The following is a 22,109-nucleotide window of genomic DNA, read 5'->3' on the forward strand; positions in this document are numbered from 1 at the left end:
ATGTTGAAAATCTGGAATTAATTACCTTGCAAGGAGCCAAACGAGGAGGAACTGACAAAAGTGTGTCAAATAATGAATGCTGCAGAGAAGGTATGTCATGAACTTTTCATGGCAGAGGGTAGGGGGATATTTAATTAACTTCGAAGTTGGCAAATTCACAGTGACTGTAATTAGGTTGTGGAATTAATTCCTCATTGAAAGTTATTGAGGCCAAAGACTTCAGCCAAGCCTTCAGCAAGATTCAGAACAGGATTTCAGTTTTATTTGGGCAGCAAAAGGTACTCTGTAGCAGTGGATCCCAGAAGTTTTTCTATAGTGTCGTGCTCTGAGGTTTAGGTGAGTTTCTAACAGTTTTGATCAAATGACACTGTGCGGAGAAGGAGGATAGATTATTTACTTTTTCTGTTTCAAACTTTTTGCCTTACTTTGTCTTCTAAGTACCTGTAAGCGCTGAAAGACATGAAGGAGCATTGGGAGGGATCCAGTGTGACCACTCCTCTGTTTCTGACTCTGGACAGAATCCGGTGTGGTCGTGCCTGTGTTTCTTACACTCTTCCTGCCATAAAAACTAGTAACTACCTCTTCAGACATTCAAAGCATGAAGTTTATTAGAGAAGATGCAAAAGCCATTATTTGTGTGCTGGAAGACACAAAGATGCTGTCCCTCTCCATCTTACCCGTACAAGTTTTCAGATGCCTCTCACTATTTTAATTACATAATAGGGTGGGAATCACATTTTATTTGATGAAAGCATCTGATTCTAGGTGTGCTGTCCATGTTTGAATTCTAAAAATGAAGATTGTAGTGAAATCTGGGATGTTCAGGTGGGGAGATAAGCATTGCAGTCTTACCATGACATGAAATCATCCAGTAGGTGTGACATCAGATGGCAATGGTGAGGCATTCCTATGGGGGCCGGATAGTGGAACCCCAGGCTGCGTGCAGAAGGGAGCAATTGTGAGGTCTGATGTTAGCCTTGGCCATGGAAAGCCTTAGCTGGACAGCCACTGATACACCAGGATGTTAGGATGAGCAATATCTGAGATTGTAGATGATTAATAAAGGTAAATAAATAATTAAAAAAAAGATCATAAGCCTTGCAAGTATTACACAGCACAGGGGTGGTTAAAGACCTTTGCAGTGCAGCTGTAGGATCAGCAGTTCTGCATGTGGCCAGCCAGTGCTCGAGTAGCACATGGAGACTGGGACATGGGCACCCATGACCTGAAGCAGAGCCGAGCAGCTTATTGTTTTGCAAGGCAGAAAGGAACGAAGGTGACTGCAAATATGATTCTGACCCAGCCTTGCAGCATCACTGGAAAGAAGAGAGGAATGGGTAAAGTATCAAGTCTGGGTAAGAAATAAGCAGAAGAAGATAAAAGCATGGCTCATGCCTTGTATTTCAGGATTATCAAGTTATTTCTAAATAATTACCCAGGCCACCAGGTGATCTGATGTGGACTTGCAGTCAGAGGAGACCTGTTTGGATGTATGGATCTGCCTGTGTAGGACAGCAAGCAGAGGTACAGCTTCAGCTGGAACTTCATCTGTGGCTTTGTCAGGTTTAAGTGGACAGTTGTCAGCTCATGCTGGGCACTTGGATCAGCAGCATTTGGGGGCCAAGCAGCTGCTTGAAGACACAGCTGCAGGACTGAGAATCCTGGATTTCTGTGTACAGGTTTGAAGGCTGACAGCCAATGTGTGCATGTTGGTCACAGGCGTTTCTGTCCAAAGCAGTCTTCGTGTACGTTCCATCAGAATTATGCTGAAAAGTCAGTGTTTTGTGTAGACTCATAAGAGGTTGTAAATCCTACCTTAATTCTTGCATTGTTCATTTCTTAAAAAAAACCAACCAGCTACTTGCCAGGCTCTGCTAGTCCTATTTCCCAGCTAGGGGTTCATAACGGAGTGTGAAATGAAGTCTCTTGTTGATTTTCTGCATGTTAAGTAATCTTTGTTGGCACTTCTAAAGTATAGCTGTATTGTAACTGTAAAAACAAATGGGCCGATGGCTTTTGTAAGGTATGTGATCCATGTTCCTTTGGACCTCAGGCACTGCGTGTCTGCCAGTTTACCTGCTGATGCACAAAATGAAGTAAGCCGCAATGGCAGTTCCTACAAACCAGTGAATTAAGAAACATTTCTGATAGTAATTAACTACCTGTCACCTTGTGAACGATTGAGAAACAAGGACATCACAGTGTTGGGTTTGACATATTGATACAAACGTGCATTATGGGCTTTCTCAGAAGCGTCTACTTCCAAACCATCAGTCCTTTCCATGAAAGCCAAACTGAAGTGCTGAACTTTATCATCATGGGAAATGACCTTTGATAACGCCTGTGAGAAGGGCATTTCTAGTTTTGGGTTCTAGTACCGATGAAAATGAACATTACTCAGTGAAAGTTTGCTGCTTTTATTTTACTAAGTATAGCTATGGTTTAATTCCCGCTTCTTTTCTAAAATAACTCTGTACTGCATGAAAGAAGGTAACAAAGATGTGAAAGCGGTACCTTCTTTCAGATTTGAAATACTGTATTATTTTTGAAATATGAGGGAAAAAGATACAGAAATCTTGGCATAACCTCATTAACATATGAAATAAATCATAAACTCAGAACAGGGGAAGAAAAGAAAATGTTTGTGCCTCTGTCTTACCGCAGCAAATTTCTGTATCTTGATCAAGAGTTGTTGTAAGCTAGATGTGGAGAAAAATAAGAAGGGTGAGAATAGGGAGATCTGATTTTCCAAGCGCACAGAAGTGTGTGCCTCAGACCTAGCAGAAAGTCCCAGGTTTCCAAGTGCCATATTTCACAGGCACAAGAGGATAATGCCTCCTATGAGAACAGCTGCTGTGTGCTAACATCAGTATGAGCTGTCACATTGGGTCTGTAATAATGTCCTGGACCTTTAGGAGCCTTCAGAGGTGCTATAGCAGGGAAAAAATGGTATTGTCAAATATTGTGGAAGCTGTGGAGTACAGGGACACAGATTGTGTCTTGAGGTAATTGAAGGCATGCAACTATTTTTCCTTTTGAGTTATTTTGCAGGCTTAAGAGAGTAGGATCTGAGTCGGCCTTTGGGTAACAGAAGTCCTTGAGTCAGAGGATGCGTATTTTCAGCACTTCATAAACACCTGGCCCCGTAACAGAGAACAGCGAGTTGCTTTTGGGCTCTTCTGTTCTTTTAGTAACACACTTTGAATCGAGTTGAGCAACCAGGTGACGTTAATTCATCTTGCTGTTTCAGGTCTTTCTGGAACAAAGCGGGAAAATGACATGAATATATTTTAAGTTATTTCTTTTAAGAGTGGAATTTCAGTACTTAGGTGCATACAGAAATTATGCTAGTGACAGTTTTCAAATGTTGTTTTTTACATAGAAAAGATGAAGTGATCTGGGTACCTTATTAACATGCATTGCAGTTCACGTATTGCGAGTGCCTTTAAATAGCTTTCGTTTTATTGTATCTGCCTGTTAGATCAAATAAGCTGTCAACAAAATGTATTTTGAAAAACCATCCTAAATTGCATTTGCAGGCTGTGAAACAAGGTTTAATTTTTTTATTTCTTGAAACCAGAGACAGATTTCTTTTACTCTGCATTACCAGGACAGGCATATTCTAACATTTATAATTGGACATAGATCAGTTTGTTCTGCATACATCTTCCTTAGTTTTGAGCCCCAGATTTGGTTAAAAATCCAAACTGGGTTTTCTTTGAATTGCAAATTAATTGCAGTGAATATTTAGTTATGTTAGCAGGAAAATAAATACTTCCAGTAACCGTGCAGTTTGGGAAGCCTTCATCTTTTTAGAAACAGTTTGGATAGTGGTTATTATATGTTAACAACAATGGGAGAAAAACTCAGTTTGCTGAAGTAGGCACCTAGGTAATATCAGTGCTGGAATATTAAAAGCAAAAATACTCGTGGGGGGAAGTCCAGTGGTAAGAATTTGTAATTTTCAAACAATAAGTGGCATTACGAGACTTACGAGTCATGACTAGGAATGACGTTTAGGAATGGGGAGAAAAGGTGATCTGAGCCACACGTATAATTTTAATGGAATGGGGTACTTCAGATGCATTTTGAAGGCAATGTAGAGAAAGACAAGGAGATAAATGGAAAACTTGATAAAGTACAACCTGAGTTATCTTTGATAAGATAGGTTGCACAAGACAGGTGTGATCAAGACTCTTGCTTTGTTAAGGTAACTCACTTTTTTAGACAAACGAAGTTTGTCTACATGGAGGCCAGGAAAGCCTGTCGTACAGGAGAGGGTGGAAAAGAATTATTTCAAGATGAAAAGATGCAGACCAGTGGGAAAATTGCAAAAAAAGGTAAAGAGGGTGCTATAATAACTTGGTATAAAAAGTTGAGTCCAGCTGAATTTAGTTCCGGATGGAAGTGGATTATTTTTGTAAGGGTTTGACATGCTCTGCTGCAGTACAGGGGGCTGGACTCAGTGACCCAGAAGTTGCCATGTACCCGTCTGATGACACCTTTTAAGACCTCCTGAAGGATAAGGTTAGTAAAACAGCAGGTCAGGTTTTCCTCAAGTGAAAGTGAGCAGTGAGGTTTGTGAATAAAAGTATAGTCCTTCCCCCTACAATGCTGCTTCAGTGAAGGCATCACTTGCAGGTGGCTCCATTTATTCTGTGTGCAGCCTCCGTGTTCTGTCTCACCGGTCGGCAGTTCGCCCCTGACCTGCAGTGGGACAGATGTAGTAATTCAGAGCATTTGCTCTGCAGCTGGGGTGTAATTTTGTGCTAAAGTGAAGTTCCGAGATGCAAAATGATGAATGGATTTTCTTCGAAAGTCAGCACCAGTATGTATGTGCTGTGGTATTACAGTTCAGAAATTCCTGAGTGGAGTGCTTTCTGTGTCTACCAGTAACACCAGAATTGTTTTTCAACTGCGTGAGAGGGAGAAGGGTAACACAGTTTTGTACCTGTTTTGGATTAGTTGGGCTGTGGGTCAGGGAATGTTGATTAGATCCGTCAAATGCCCCTGATTGCTAATTCTTGCTGTGTCTAAGTTGTGAGAGCTCTTCTGCTTGCTGAAACCTTGGTTTCCAGGCAAATAGCATTAGGGACCATCACAGCCATCTTAGCAAGAGTGTAATTGAAATCTGAGAAGAAATACTGTAGAAAGAGGTGCGGGTTTTGAAAACTCTGTGACTTACTTTATGATTTGGACCATCTGCAGCCCATCTCACAAAATACAACTGGGGAAGATGTCTTCATTCAATGCACATGTTAGAGCACGTTTATCTTCCAGAGGAGATTTGGAGCAACATCTTGCCTTTTAAGTAAACCCATCATTAACCATCTTGCAGAGGGCATTCTAAGAAGAAAACTCTAAATAAAGTAGTCCTGTTTTGCAAAGAAATGTTAAAAATCTGCTGAGACAGAGAAGATGTGAGCAACTGGTGAACATTGTTGCTAGAGTGCTCATCACTCAAAGGATGTTGGCTTTGATCTGCTCTTCCTGCAGAGCAGGATGTTGGACATGGTGCCTGAGGGGGTTATTCCCTTTTGTATGCTTTTAAAATGAATATGTTTCCATGCTTAAGATATTTTTTTTTTTTAAGTAAAGTTATTTTACTCTTGTTTGGAAGCTTAAGAAGCGAACTGGAGTTCCTAGGGACTGGAAGAGAGGTAACAGCGGTGTGAGTTAGGTTCTTGGGAGGATTGCTTATCAGAACTTGTAGGTATCTGGAGGCTTCCTCAAGCATCACTTAAAAAATTAGGGTTGGGCACTCTGAGCTTGCGTTAGGGTTGTGTCTCAGCTGTTGGAAATATGAAAGCAGATGATAGGTGTATCAGGTGTTTCTGGGCACAAGGCATTTATGGTTCTTGAGCACTGGCGATGAAGTTTGTGATTGAGGGGTTGGACTTAAAGCAGTAGGAAGTAACTTATTAACTGGACTTAGTAAATTAACCACTGTCATTTCAAGAGAAAAATGTGAATATTGTTATGGAAGACACGTTCCCTTCATAAATGATTATGTTTTTTTAGTTAATCAAAATCGTATGTGTCATGTATGTACTAAAATGGTAGACCAGATTATTGAGCACGATGATCTCCCAAGTGATGCATTTTTAAAGACATTATGGTCATTCAGCATAGTCATTATGGTAATTCAAGTCCCTGTTCACAACTACTTACAACTTCTCAATATTCTTCCACAACCATTAGCGGTCTTATAATTGTTTGAAAAAAAGTATTCCTGCTTCAGTTTCCCCTTGGTAGTTAAGAAATCGGGGCTTTTCTGCATTTACATCCAGCTGTCAAAGTATATGGAAATTTGCATTTGCATGAAGGGTTTTTTTTTGCCCAGAAGAGGTTCTATTTTTACAAAAACTGTGGGAAGATATTTGGACATTTTGGCGCTCTAATACTGTAGTACAACTGCTCTAAATACCTGGGGTTTTTTTCAATCAACATAATAACCCACATTACAGTAAAATAAAATTATTTTAGGTAGTGCTGAAACACTTTGATTGTTGACTAGCATAACTAATCTCAAACACAAAAGCTTTATGTGAACCCCAGTCAAAAGTGAAAACGTTGCAATACATCAGGTAAAAGCCATTTTTTCCCCCTCTCCCAGCATATGAAAATAGGAATTCCAGATTTCTATTTTTACATGAAATTTGGGAAGAGCGCTGCAGTCATACTGTGCTGTATCAAAATACTGGAAGCACAATGATGGATGACAGATTTGGAAATCTGTTGCTTTTTGGAAGAATTGCATTCTCTGCCAGGAAGGTTAACCCATTTGGACTTTTTGGTTAAACTTAGTAATGGCCAAAGTAGTGAAAAAACAATAGTTAAAAAATACAAAGGCACAAGCAGGAGAGTTTTTTTCATAGGCTGTTTCCTAGAGAACTGGCAGAATAAGACATTGGCCTGTTAATCAATTTTATCATTTTACTTCGATATTGCAGGTTTTTCCTTCTGGAAAGCCTGGGTGTATTTTTCTGTCCAAATGAGCAAATATGCTTACAGATTGGTTTGGATAATGTATTCTCGATTTTGTTTCATACATCCATTATATGTTCCTCCTTTAGGATTCCTCCTCCTCCTCTTTTTCTTTTTTTTTTTTCTTTTTTTTTTTTTTTTTCTCCCAGACATTTTCAGAGCTGGGAAAAAAATCGGGACACAAATTTGCAGTACCCAGCACAGTGCAGCATTTATGGAAATGTTTGATTTGCTGTGAACTGTAAATTCTAAATAATGATAAGTGGAATTATTGCTGTAATTATCTTTCTTTAGGGAACATTTATAACTTGAAATATCAGGCCTGTCTATTAAATAACATTTATCAGGACTGTTTCCTTAGGCATACTTTTCAGAATTGTGTTTTATTTTTATCTTGAGCAAGATCTGACTCTGCACAGTTTGTGTTAGAGACAGGGAGAATAACTGGAACAGGCAAATGCCTCATAGGCAGCAGGAAAGTGAGTGGAGAGATGAAAGATGAGCTTCCAGCAGCTGCAAAAAGGATATACACTTCAAGGGTGCCCTATAAGCCTTATAAAGCAATAAAGGAAGGAAAACAACATTATGAAGGGTCCTAACAACCATAAAATTCCAAAAATGGCAAGGATTGCTTTCATCATATAAAGTGTTCGTTAAAGCTTTAAATAACGAAACAAACTCTTGACTCTGAGAATGGAAACCCTTACTGTTCAACCAGCCTCTGTTTACTTTACAATATTTCAGGCCATAAAAGTTGTGCCGCAGAGATGCTCCGTCCTGGGGAGCCCCGGTGTGGCTGAGGACCGCACAGGTCAACTGGCTTCAGTGGCGCGGGGTCTCCGGCAGCGCACCCGCTCCCTGCCCACCGCCGCACCAGCTCGGCCGAAAGGGAGAACGTCTGAGTCGGAAAATCCTCAGGATTGTTTTCGTTAGCTTAAATTAGGAGTTTTGGGGTTCTCTTTGGAGGAGGTTTTTTTTACTTTCTTTCTTTTGAAACCCAGGAGTATTTTGGGTATTGGAAAAATGTGCTGAAGACTCTGGGAGCAGAAAGGAAGTGGGGGAACTCAAGGGGTCCTCTGGGATTCAGGGTGGAGGTACTCAAAAGTGTCTTCTATGTAAACTGATTTACTACTCACTTGTTTAAAAATGTAAAATTTGAATTAAAACTTCAGAATTTCACAGATTATGCAACAGATATTTGTCTATCAAAAGAATGGGAAGAAAGTACCGATTTTGAACAGTAATACTTTCAACATTCAGAAGACATTGTATCTTTTATTTTAGCAGTGCCAATATAGTTTACCTTATCTGTTAACAGCATAATCTGTTTAAATATTTTTTCCTGAATTAGAAGCCACTTTAGAAAGCATTATAAGCTGTAAAGTACACATGGAGCACTCTTCCTTATCTGTCATTGAAATTCAGCCATATTCTGCTTTGCTTGTGACATACAGGAACAAAATGTATCCTTGGGGGAAAAAAAAAAGAATTCAGCTATATGTGGATAATATCATCATTGAAACCTTCAAGCTACAGCATTCTCCTCTTAACAGGCACTTGAGCAGTACTGTAATTTATGGTATTGTTTGCACTGAAGTGTGGGATACCATTAAGTTTTTTGCCCGGTGCCATAGTTTACCGTTTGTTTCTTTGTCTTAGTTCTGAGTAGTTTTCTGTGCTGCTGATGAGGTTAAACATCTTTTTTAAAAGACATTGGAAAAGAAGGTGGCTCCTGATAGATATTTTTGTGTTCGTGTACGTGTTACATGAGATGTATTTGTGCGGTTTTGAGATCTCTGTACTTGCACCATCCAAAATGAAATCCTTTGTCTCTTGGCGTATTTTTGGAAGACCAGACAGGGAGACTGTCTGCATCATGAGTGGGAGAAGTAAATGAGTCACAGTTCTCTTATGAGGAGCTTTGTTTCATTCAAATCCCTCTTGCCAAGATGCTGACACTGAATTTGAGTCATCAGCAATAAACAAGTCGTACAGAAAATTGAATCTTTAGAGGGCAGAAAATCATGGGCAAAGGAAAGGCACTCACCGGCGAGCTTGGTGTTAGTCTGTGTTTGAGAGGAGTTATTGATTGCGTTATTCCCTGTGGCGAATTTTTCTGTAAGTGCCTTAAACTAATTCAAAGTCCCAGCCTGACTTTTCATTTCAAAACACACATGTGTAGCAAAAACCAGCAGCATCAGTCAGGCTTTGAGACCACTGAATATGAAATTGAGTTTTCACTGCGCTAAGCAAGGTGATTGTAGTCCCTGGTTTTATCATTGGCTTTGCACCTGTGCTGTGTCCTAAAGGACTGAGATCACTTAAGAAGCGCTGGCATCTTCCAGGAAAAAGGAAAAATTTGGTGTAAGTTTTCTTCTGTTGGGTTTGGTTTATGTTTTTTCCCCCCAGGTATAATGCAATTATCTTTAGCTTGAATTAATTTACTTCCTATATCATGGTAGCAGTCCATCAGGACTGGACATGTTTGTGTTCAGGGAGTGATAATAGATCAGCTAATTTATATTTCAATTGAAAAGGAAACTTTTATACTATATTGACTCTAAGCATTTTACTGTCATGAAAGTAGCACAGCACCTTGCTTGTCTGTGGTACCAGCATTTCTAGCCGCTCAGCTTTTAAAGTGTAAATGCTTTAAAGGAGGGTGGTAATGTACAGATATTTTTCATGTGGAAGTATTTTTCACATTTAATAACCTTCTCCTCAACAAAAAGCTAAAAAGTCAGTATTTTGCTGATTACTTAAAATGTGCGTTTTTACTATTTTCATTTTAAGGTGTGATTCCATGATCATTCTAGGACATGAGATACAAATGGATGGAGCTGACTCGTGGAGGGGCCAGGAAAGGGGATAGGGTAATAGGAATGACTTCAACATTTACAGGCATTTCTTACTCCTCAAAATGTCTTGTGCAACATGGAGTATCCCAAGGGGCTCTCTCTCGTTCCTGGCTTGTGATGAGCATGTGCTGTGGTTGTATTGCTGTGACCTGCCTCCCCCTGCTTGTCCCCGTTGTCTTTGTAAAGAGGCAGAAATCCAACACTGTTGAAGGAAAGAGAAAAATACAGTAAATTTTCAAAGCAAATGGAGGGTATAATGCAAACAGTAGCAGTTGTGGTGAGCGTAGTCGAATGAACTCGCACCACAGAGCTGCTTTGCTAAATATAGCTACAAAATACTTGTTTGTGAGTGCTGATGTAGGAGAGCATTGCCATCTGCAACTTGGCAAGTTGCAGAAACAGGGGCACAAATCACAAATAAAGAGAGATGGCAGTAGGATTACAGAGTGACAGAGCCCTGGTTACATACTCTGCTCTTCTGTGCAGCCTTCTTCCTTGGAGGGTTGGATGGGCTTCCCTTTGTCCTGTCCCTTCCCTTGCAGAAGGGGCATTTTTCCCTCTTGTGCCTGCAGAGTCTCAGGAGGAGCAGAAATAAGAAATGAACTTGGTCTTGTGGAAGAAGGCTTGTTGTACTGCCTGCCTGTTACAGAGCAGTCCTTGACAGTCAAATTGAAATATGGATGGGGGAAATATCAGGGTGAAATCTGCTCATTGTTGGTGAGTTCAGGGTCCAGGGCTTGTGCTCTGCTCTCCCCGCTGACCCTCCGGCACAGTACCCTCCAGAGTGCACGTCTGTGGCCCTCTGAGGGTGGGAACCCATCAGATCCCTAGCGGAGGTGAGGAGGAGAAGAACGACATGTCCAGAGGAAAAAAAACCAAAACTGGAGAGCGCTGGTGCAGATGGAAGGCTGCGGTCCTTGGGTGCAGTGAAGTGAGTGCAGCTGGGAGGAGGGGAGCAAGGAGGAGGAGGGCCTGGGGACCAGCTGTGGGATGAAGCTGAGCAGTAGCGGAGCAGGGCAGAGCGCTTGGGAGCAGAGCCAGGGCCAGGGGCCGGGGCCAGAGCCAAGGAAGGAGCCAGGCGGGCAGAGCGGAGGGCTGCAGGGAGCTGCTGAATGGAGGTGCCACCTTTTGGCTGCCCAGCATTATGTCATGGTGCCTTGTCCCAGGGAGACCCATCCCCAAAGCTCCCTGCGGCCGCCTGCTCCTGCGTATCCCTGGTGCTGGAGTCTTTTCTTCACCTCAGTCTGTGGCCTGGCCTTTTCCCTTGAACCCACTGCCAGCCTTGTCCTCTGCTCACAGCGGCGTCTCTCCCGGAGCTGGGCTGTGCAGCATCACCACCGGGCTCAGAGATACCACACAGAAGCAGGCAAAGGAGCCATCAGAAGAAAGCTAGAGAAGGATGCAACGAGGAGGTCTAAATTTGCAGGGGCTTTGAGCGTTTTGTTCATGTAATAAATGGAAAACCCAGCATGTACTGTCTGCTCAAAGGACGTTGTGGATGAGACCCTTTTCCCTCCTGTCTTTAGAGGTGGACTCTGAATGCATGCAGCAACGTCCCGAGAGTCTGCTGGCTTTTTAGGAGAAGGAGTGTTAATGAAAAGCAGAATTGTAGCATAAATCCTCTGTTTTCATTGCAAGGAAGTGTAGTTCTTGTCATCCTGTTGATATTCTCCAAAATGCCAAGCCCAAATTCAATATTGTACTGTAGATGAACATGATCTAGCTGCACTGATAGCTGAAAAGGGTGTTTTTTTTCCTCAGATGATACTTCTAAAATTATTGCATTAGTTTGCAAAGGAATGAAGGACATAGACCAAAGGTCTTAATATTGTGTTTAGAAAAGTGAGTGAATGGTAATTTATGATAAAGGCAGAGTTTAAGCTCAGTTAACTTTTGGTGAGCTGTGTTAATTGTATAGTAGGAGCTTACACAATGAGTTCAACAGAGCTTTGAAATGCAGTAGTTTTGCGTATGGTATGTTGTACTAATATTTTAATGGTTAATCAGTTATTGTTGGTATCCTGAAGTCAATCTACTTGAAAAAATACAAATTGGTACAAATACCATTAATCCTGATCAATAAAACATAGTACTTTCCCAGACTACATGATGCAGTCGTCTTCCTTCCACCTCAGAATGGTAACAGTGATACTACAATGAAAATCTGGTGATTTTCTATTTTTCTTTTACATGGCTTTTTTTAGATTTGGTTACCAGGGCAATGATGGACATGGTTATAGAAAGATTAGTGTTTATTCTAAATGAATTGGCTGCTTGCTCCTGGGGGTAGAAATAATTGGATATTAAATTGTCTCAAAGAATCATTTTTTTGGTGATATTTTTGGTGGAGACAGTGGTCTGAGGAAGAAGTCACCATTGTTTCTTCTCAGAATAATTCCTTTATGTGGTGAACTTCAAAAAAAGTAAGTTTGGATACCAACTTGAATGAAAACTTAGTATTGACAAGAGAGAACACTTGATATTTATCTTTCCCACTTCGGTGCCAAAGAAATTGCTTGTTCTCTGCATTTCTTCCCATTAAGGACAATATAGGTTTAGAAAGTAGTGGACAAATCTTATATTGCACGAATGGGTTCAGGCTGCGCGAACAATGTCTAGAATGTGTAGCTTGAGACACCGATTGCCATGTGTATGTACTACCATGTGTGTGGAAGAGGAGCCGGTAGTTAAGCACCTGTTCTTAATAACAGTTTCATATTTAAAATGGCATTACCAACTTGCGTGTACCACCATGGAGCTGTGGTTCTCTGTAGGACACCTCTGTTCTCATTAAAGAGCAATAATAAAATAAGAAAACCAAATTTTTACTCGAATTGAGATACGTCTGGAATGCCTAAGAATTTGGTATTGAGGAACACAGGAAATCAGTGGTAATTTTTTTAGCAAAACTTTTAAAGATCATTTTGTCCATATTTTACAATTTTCAAATAGAAATAAACACATTTTTCATTAAAACATTTTAATGAAATGGTATCTATAGTTACTGTCTGGTTTGTGAGAAGGTGGTGATTACAATGGAGAGTTTCACTAGTTTGAACACATGCCAGAAGTATTTAAAATGGGAATAAATGTGCTGCAGGAGTCACTGGGTTTGAACTTTAAAGGTTTAGGTCCTCTTGCCAAGTCTGCCACTTCTTCCCTGGGTAAATATGGGACAGTTATCACTTGCAGTGCTTCACTCTCACTTCCATCATTTAAAAACACAGATATTTTAGTGGACTTCTTTTGTTGAGCAGTTTGAGATATGGTAGTGAAGAGGATAGGTGTTATTTTAAGCACTGTTTTCAACCAGGGGTGAGGGGTTGGCTCAGGACACTGGCAGGGAGGCTTGGAGAATTTTGCCTCCTTATTGCTTATTGGAACCATCCCCAAGAAAAGGTCTTTCATCGAGGAACATTGGAAGACGTTTTAATGTAATTACTGATTTCAGACAAGCCCACAGGAAGCTCTATCTGTACGTTGGTGCTAATTTAGTATCCGTTTACCCAAGTGGCTGGGGTTGAAATGAGGATGTCATTCTCTTGGCAAATGGTCTCCTTAGGTGAAGGTTGAATGCAGGGGTGGAACGCATTACTGTGTCTAGCAGGACATTACTGCCAAAGCTCCCCTTCTTTTTGTGGTTTCTGCCCTCCTAAGCCCTCAACCTTTTACAAGCACAAGTCCAGCGTTGCAGCTGAGCGATAACAGCGTGATTGAGTCTCACAGTAGCAGATACGCTTATTGAAAGGGCAGGGAGTACAGTGTTACTTCAAAGATCTTATAATTGTCAACCCCATCTCTCTTTTTAGCATCCCAAGCAGCTTGTATTGAATTTAATACATACTTTTATGTGTGTGCACACATGTTCACGTATTTGGAAAGAAGAATCCGGATACTTGAATTATACTTGAAGAACTATTTGAACTATTAAAGGTAGCTCTAAAGCTCCAGAGCCAGGACTGTATCCCAGTTTTGGTGCTAAACCTCTCCTGAATTCTAATAAGACTGAAGTTATATGGTTTTTTTAACATGTCTAATTATCCACCACTTTTTTTTAGGAAGTTTTTACAGAAAAGTATTTTTTAATCTTTACATTAAAAGAAACTTACCTGAGGAAATTGCAGACACAGTGAAGGGTAATGTATTATTGAACTTAAGAAATTCAGACATTTGTCTCCAAAATTTTTTTGGAGATCTAATTGCAAAGTCAGACAAAGAGTCTGTATGGTACTATTTTCTAGCAGATCTGTGGTAGATTTGTTTTGTTTTGGTTTTGTTCCTCTCAGTACTGCTTAGAAATCAGCTAAAACATTTATATTGCAGAATTGATATAGCAGCAGTTTCAAGTCTTTTGTGCCTTACATGCTTTATTAGAAAAATCCCATTAATGATAGAAAATGCTAATCAGTGATGTGTTTTGCCAGCCACCACAGGCCCCCGCACTCTGTGTAATCCATTGTTTATTAACCTAATGAAGGTCATTGTAGCTTTTGAAAGCTTGTGTAACAGCATATCAAAATGGTTTTAAAACTCTGTGCCACTGGACTCCAGTGCTGGAATAAATCAAGGCTGGGTATTTACTTGTCAGAATGGCTCTGGCGTAGATGAGTTCTTTCTGGGAGGAATTATCATATTGTGCTTTTCATTTGTTCATTATAATTGTCAAGACAGACAAACAGTGCAGTGGTGGCTAAGCTGATGGTGCTGCCATTAAACAGCTAGATACTGTTTTTGTCCACGTCTTATTGATTTTCATTTTCTTTTCTTGGCAGGTGACATCACACAGAAGGGATATGAAAAGAAGAGATCAAAATTAATTGGGGCCTACCTGCCACAGCCTCCCGGTACGTGTATCTATGCTTTCAATATATGAAGATGTCAAGTGTACTGATAGTTGCCACCGTAAAAATCTGCATCTCTGAAGAAATATATGTGGCAGAAACAAAGCTATTTTATGCAGAAAAAGCTTATTCCATCCATTTTATGTGTATTTATATATATATGTCTGCTTTGATGTGTGCGTACATTTTTTACATACGTTGCTGTGGGTTTGGCAGTCATGTCTGGGTAATAAAGTCAGCCAAGGCTTGTTAGAGAGGCATTGTTTGTTAGAAGCAGTCCAAAAATACAGGTGAAAACATAATGTCCTAACTCATTAAGACCTCAGCCAAGTAAAGCTTTCTGAACAGAGGCATACACAAGAGTGGAAGAGAACTTCAGAGCTTCATACCTTCCAACATCTCTGGGTTTCCTGTCCAGGTCTGCCTTCTGAAGATGCTAGAGAGACCAGCAGCATCCCTAGAGTTCAGCTTGTCCCGTAACATGTGGGCAACCAATCCTTTATACGTACTTGGTCTCAGTGTTGAGGGATGGGTTGCGTGCACTCGGCCAAAAGGTATAAAAATATCTTCAAACAGAGTTTAATAATGTATCGCTTCATTGAAATTTTTTCATAGATATGTGTAAGAACTTTTCAGAGTTCTTTCACTCTTCTGAGGTACTGGATCGTGAAGTTGAATATGTATTTGCAGGTATTGGTGTTGGCCTCAGGTTTCCTCTGAGCCCTGTTTTTGTTGCAGGCCTGGGAACCAGTTTCCTCCTCCTTTTACAAAATCATGCTTTTAGGGTGGAGTTGATGGTTTTCTATTTAAACTGCTCATGTGTGGAGGCACTGCCTTGTTCTCTCTTCTGTAGGTGTACATATATTAGCTAGCTCCATAGCAGAATGGTATTTTTGTGCCTTTGGATTTCACTTGGTCTGCTCCACTGGTGGGAACTCCACAAAAGAGATCAGTGTTACAGACACATCTGTTTTCTGAAGTGATACAGCCTGATTTGAGGGTGTCTGTGACATTTCCTAACCATTGGGAGCCACTAGAGAATGAAACAAATCAAATCAACAGAATTAGAATACCAGAGGTGCCGTTATTAAATTTCTGGGTGTTTTTTGGTCTGACCAGACTATCAGACATACAATAGTCTTCACAGTATGTTCTCATGAGACCTACTTAGGTTTACTGAGTTATGGAGAGACTGTTGCCTCACAGTAATTCTCAACACAGCGGTGCAGTTGGTGCTGGTATTTGTTTATACTATCAGTTGTGCCTTTTTTTCCTTCACACAAGAAAATACAGCTTTTTCCCCAGAAAGCTCATAGTCTTCTGGTCAAGCTGTTTCCATGGCTGAAACTGCTGGGGATTCATCATGCATGTAATGATGAAAGCAAGAAGGTGAAAAACCCTCTGAGGTTTATCTTTCAAGGTCTCTGTAGTGATATTAAAGTTCTCCGGTGTAAAGAGAAGCAGAGGCATCTCTGTAACTCAGTCCTATAGTGGGGTCCATTCAGTAATTTGAAGAGGTTGTGATTGAAGATGCAGCTGGTTTAGGTCTGCTTTAAAGATAGGACGAAGTGAACATTTTCTGCTCTGCCACTTCCCAGAAAATCCTGCACTAATAATGTGGGATATGGATGAGTGAAGGAAGATTATAATAGGGTGAAGAAGAAAAGTACTGAAATATTGTCCACTGTTTTCTTGTACAAACATCAAGCTCAATCATTTAGCTGATGGCTAAATTAATTATTTTATTATCGTGGAAGACACTGCTTCTTCTGTATTGAAGTGTTTTCCTCCAGAAACTGATATTATTTGTGCTTGGGTCTTTGCTGTCTTTGTACTTTTTGTTTGTTTTGTTGTGTTACCTTTTGGACAGAACTTGAAACAGTTCAATTTGATATTCTCCTTCTAAGACTTTACTGATCTGAATGGCTTGAGGTCCCTGCTCATGGGGTTGGGGGAGGTGAATCATTTCTAAGAACAAATAGGATAACAAAACAGATGCTGCCTTTTGTAAGCCTCTGTTGATATCTGAACAACCACATACATGACCAATTAGTCATTTGGACTTCTGTTGTAATTTGTTTTGCTGGGGAACTGCAAGAATTTATAAGCTTTGCTGGTCTTGGATCTTGCTGTTAAAAGGGAGTAGATGTTTTGGAGGTATTTTAAAACGGTACGGAAATGGACACTGTGCTTTTGCTGGGATTGGAGGTGTTGGGGAAGGGCAGGGATTTGCATTCTGTGATGGTGTTCAACAAACTAAAGGAAATCCAAAGGCAGTTCCCCTCTGTTGGGACATCCAGCCCTTGCTGCACCTTTGCTAACATTACTAACGCCCATGTTGGCAGAGTGGAACATTGACCCGCGTTGGCTCCGTGAGTGTCCTGTGGTGTCTGTGTGTGCGTGTGCGTGTGTGCTCTACTGCATGGGGGCAGCAGCTCCATTCGTTGCTGTAACAAATGTAAAAAAACTAAACGTGAATTAATTAGTTTTTTTCAACTTGTTACAGCAGCGAATGGAGCTGCCGCGGTACGGTGTAGACTGCAACACAGTGAAGGAGCTGCCAGAAGAGTGCTCCGCACTGCCAACATTGGTGTCTGTGACATCCGGGAAGCGGCCGCTAGAGAGAGAGCAGCCAGCACAGCAGGAAACCGGCCTCTCTTTTATTTTCGGTTTGGTGAGCACAATGAATGTATCTTTTCCAGTCCATATCTGTCTGTAACCGTGCCTCATCTGGAAGCCTCTGGTAGACACCTACATCAATATGATAGACCAGGAGCTGCCAGGGACAAATCAGGGCAACCCAAGGAGAACATCTGGAAGGCCGTTACCGAATTCTGTGTGCCCAGGAGTGCAGTGATGGGAGGGGAGAAGGAACGGTCCTTCTTACTGTCATTTGAACGTTAACATCTCTCTAGCTTCTATACGGTGGATACGTCAGAGGAGGTTTCATACAATAACTGGCAAAACAGAGGAAGGCATGTGTTTCTAATTCCCTTTTTGGCACTGCCTTTTTACAGGGCTCTGGACAGATCCGATCCTACCAGAATCTGGAGGAAGCTATAAAACTAAGCACCCCTAATTCCATGCTATTTTCAAGTAGAGATTCCTGCCTGAGCTCCATTCACATCCAAACCATTCTGAAGCAGGCTGACTTTTAGAAACAAGCATCAGGATGGTAGAGCAGGCTGGAGCAAGAACATTCTGCAGGGCCACATGTCTGCAGTGTGGACTGGCAAGGCGTGAGCCCAGCCCTGCCTGCATAGCTGTGCCTCTCAGCAGATACCCGTCCTGCCTGCTGGGGGTGGCCAGCAGCCTGCTCCTACTCCCTGGGTTTGTAGCAAGGCTGCAGAGGATTCACAGCCCCTCAAGACACCAGATTTTCTCTTGCCAGCCATGTTGACACATGGACGATATCACACTCTTGCCTGTGTGCTTATCCACGCTCCCACAAGGCAGTCCAGACATGGTATAAGAAATGGCTAGAGGGAAGATAAGATCTGCAGTTCTGTCAGGACAAGACGTACCTGTAAAAAGATGTTTCCTTTGAGAAACCTTCCCCACTCATTTTCAAACCAATTTGATGTAATACTGTGGGAGAGATCTGTATTGGATTCTGACTGTGGTGTTTGTATTTCTCCTCTTACACGGGACTGGCTCTAAGTCAGGTTCTCTCAATCTGACATGATTAACTTCCTCTGCCTAAGATTTTTGCAAAATGGGAATGATTAAATTGCAATTTCAGGTTTAACAGAATTAATGATATAAAATCACTTAAGTGCTAAATGTAGGCAGTAGAAGGGTTGGCTATATATGTATATAAACGTGCATACATACATGGTCATTTTGTTGTGCTCACTGGGATGCTGTCATTTTAGAAAGGGAGAGCTGTTACTTTTCAGTAATGGGGTTAATGAAAGGTGAAGCTGGGCAACCACGCGGCTGATACTCTGCCAGGTGATGTGAGTTCACTCGTAGGCTCCCTGTTTTGGACAGGGCAATCCCAGAGAGTACAGCAAACGTGCAGCAAGTGTGACACACAGGGGACATGCTGGATCGGCTGCACATCTGCAGGTTGACTCTGCAGTGAATGCACAATAGGCCTGTCACATCCAGATGCTGCACAGACTGCACATATGCAAAGGACATTTGTACTGTTCCATTCAGGCTGTTGAACATCCAGAAATCCGGAACGGATATGCTGTGTTTGGCAGTGTTAATGGGAGAAGGGATAAGGGGAGCCCCCTTTTTCTTTCTCATTAAATCCCCACCTGCTTTAACTTAGGGAGACAAAGGTACAGCTTTGTTTCCTCAGAATGCCTTCTCAGGATCTCAGTTTGTAGCTGGAGATGTTCTGTGTGCAGAGTAGGTTTTCTTTTCTCAGTTTGCTCGTATGTCAGATATCTAAAAATAATAGTGATTCTGGACTTTATATCTGCACATGTATCCCACTCTCTCTTGTGCTGTGACCTTTCTCTTACTGCCTCTGTAGAGGAGCCATGACAGCCAAGAGCTGCAAGAATAACCACTTAAACGGGCTTTTATTTGCAAATATCTTTCTGAAGATTGTCTTGATTAGATCAGTCAGTTCTGGGTAAGATAACATGTGGACAGCTGCATGCACACTGTTAAGAGAAACCCTCCCTAGATGAAAAAATAACTAAATTACCTGCATCCCCCATAAGCTGTGTTTTTGCCCAGTTTGCTTCCAGACTTTTGCCAGGAAATGTGATTGAATAATCACAGAACAGAGACAATGTTGTTATCAATTAAGCTTTGCTTCTAACAGCTTAGACATGGGTGGTTCATTCTCTCTTAATCAAGTGCTGTGTCTACACTAGATTACTTTCTGTAATTTCCCATCATTGGTACCACCAGCGTAGCTCTATTTGTAGTGTAACCATGTAGACCAGTCACCAGTGCTTTATTTATTATGGCTAATAAACCTGTGAGACGCAGTGTTTAAAAGGCACCTGCTGCTGCTTTCACAGGCCTAGAGACAGATCACTGCATCTCCTGCTGCTGGAGCCCCGACAGCACAAGCACGGGGAGATTTCAGGCTATGCGGTGCAGAGAAGATAATACATTTGCACAGAAGATCCCTTTACCGTATCAAGAAGTAATTTTCTGTAGAATTGCAGGAGCCGATTTTCATAACCTCTGTTATTAACAAGACACATATATTTATATATATGTAATGTGTGCATACATTTGCATACTTTTCTATGTGTATGCGTGCATACATTTGCTTTCAGCTGTTCCTGCTGCTAGCCCTTTGGGCAGTCAAAGTAAACTTGGTGATTACAATTTCATTTTCTCTTCCACAGACATCATTTGGATTGCAACATTATTTGGATTGCAAAGTTTGCAAGGAAATGTTTAAACAAAGCTTGATTCTGGAATTGAAAAAAAACCCTCATGTATTCACTTTATTAATAATACTGAGTATTCCTATCACATCTGGTTTCCTAATTCTTAAAGATCTTATCAAGGGATAACCACGATGGGGCATTTCAAAGCATATATGTGTGTTGAGAACATGGGTCTCTGTGGAAGGCATATGCATCACACAACTCATGGACACATTTCTGAAGACAGTGTGACAGATGTTTCACAGATGAGAAACTATGGCACATGGATGAATGCTTAGTAAGTCTTATTTTTAAAAAAAGAGTTTTGGTTTGAATTGGTGGATGCCTTGCAGAGCCTAGGTTCTGAAAGCATCTGAGAAACTACCCCTTGATGCCATCACTTAAAGCATGATGATTACATCTTTGCTTTTGCCATGCTGACTGAGAGCCCAGTTTTATGCATTCTTTGTTTTATGATGGCACCTCTGTTTCCTATCCTGCTGTAAAACCTCAAAATATTAAATCTTGTTCAAACACAGCAAAAAATACCTTCCCTCAAAGACTTTACACCCTAATAGTAAGGCGAAAAAACAGGTGTAAAGAAAGAAATGAGTACGTAATGAAATCAGTTTGTAATGTGGGTAGTGGTTTCAGCACTCAGCGTGATTTTTTTTTGGGAGAGGATATTTTTAACACACATTGGAGTTGGGGTGTTTTTCAAAGAATTTGAAGAATTTCTATGAAATATCTGTTGATGTTCATGGAGACCATCTGTGAAACATAAGAGCATAGGAGGAAACATGAAGATGTCATTCTAAAAATCTGGGAAATGGGTAAGAAAAGATGGCTCAGTCAGAGGTGAGTGGTAGAGGGTAGAAAGGAAATATACCTTGGAATAAAGCTTGCCTGTGATGGAGCAGAGGAGGTGAAGCCAGTGGAGGCATGTGAAGAACTGGGTCCTGCTGTCAAAATGAGAAACTATTGGAATTCACAGTACTGCCCAAATTTCTCTGCAGTGTAAGTTGACCAGCACATTGGTGAATGTGCTATGGGGGTAGGTGGCCTTTTCCTACATACTCTTTTAAAAGAATCTTCAAATGGTACACTGAAGCTGTGGGACTATCTAGATAAAAATGGAAATCAAACATTGCATGTGAACTGGAGCTGTAATGTGATCTCCACCATCACTGAGATAATGGAGAGAAAAAAGAAGCCCAAGATAGCTAAAGCTTGTAAGGAAGTGCTGGAAGGCAAGATCGAGATTGTAATCAGCAAAGAAGAAGATCGGTTTGAAGTATGTGCATTGTTTGAAATCAGACCCAAGTGCAGGAGGAAGTGTGAAAGCACACCTGTGAAGAAAAGGTGGTTAATTAAACATATCTAATCAGAAATTCCATTTTCCTCAGATTTGTCTGGCATAAAGTGGCTCTGCTTTCCTGGATATCTTTGGGTAGGAGTATCACATTTTAAATCTCCTTTGGCTTATCCATTAAATTCATTACTTAGATACACATTTGATGGGAAGAGTGAAATGAAAGTTCCATGGGGATGGTGTGACATTTATCCCGTTTACAAAATACAGTATGTTATCACCTGACTTTGCTTTTAAAAGCTGAGCCACCAGCCATTGCATAGAAGCTCAGGAAATAACTTCGAAAGGAAGGTAAATACTGTTTCTTAAAAGTGCACTCAAACACTGTTTGCCTTCCTTCCCACTAGTCCTGGAGCTGCTGGATTTACCCTACAGCTCTCTCCTGGGGGCACACACTTCATAAGATAGTTTTAGAACAATAGATGTAACCAGTGTCTAAGAATGTCTTCTATTTCTCGTCAATTAGACGTTTCAGCTTTTAAGTATTTTTAGATTGAAAAATTTGACACAAACATAGGAATAAGAGACACATCAAAAGCAACTTGTCAGCTGTCATTAAGGGAACGATTGTCCTCTGTTGGAGAGGGCAATGCAGCTATTGCCAGTTATCAGCACAGAGCACTGCAATTTAGCTACAAGAAGAAGTAATAAAGGGGGAACAAAGAGGTGAAGGGGAAAAAAAAAAAGAAAGAAAAAAAGGAGG

The 22,109-nt window shown here is 41.0% G+C and overlaps 1 protein-coding gene across 3 annotated transcripts in view; it reads left to right on the plus strand.

Moving 5' to 3' along the window:
- Positions 1–22,109, plus strand: part of DIP2C (disco interacting protein 2 homolog C) — a 325,277-nt gene that overhangs the window by 162,322 nt on the left and 140,846 nt on the right. For 2 of the 3 annotated variants that reach the window (XM_040592064.1, XM_040592065.1), the window contains exon 2: positions 14,618–14,689. In XM_040592064.1, coding sequence (XP_040447998.1) covers positions 14,618–14,689 — 72 coding nt within the window. Of the gene's footprint in view, positions 1–14,617; positions 14,690–17,192; positions 17,361–22,109 lie in introns of all 3 variants that reach the window. The other variant, XM_040592066.1, reaches the window with a different exon arrangement.

The sequence above is a fragment of the Falco naumanni genome, chromosome 4, assembly GCF_017639655.2.
Source record: "Falco naumanni isolate bFalNau1 chromosome 4, bFalNau1.pat, whole genome shotgun sequence".
Taxonomy (NCBI): domain Eukaryota; kingdom Metazoa; phylum Chordata; class Aves; order Falconiformes; family Falconidae; genus Falco; species Falco naumanni.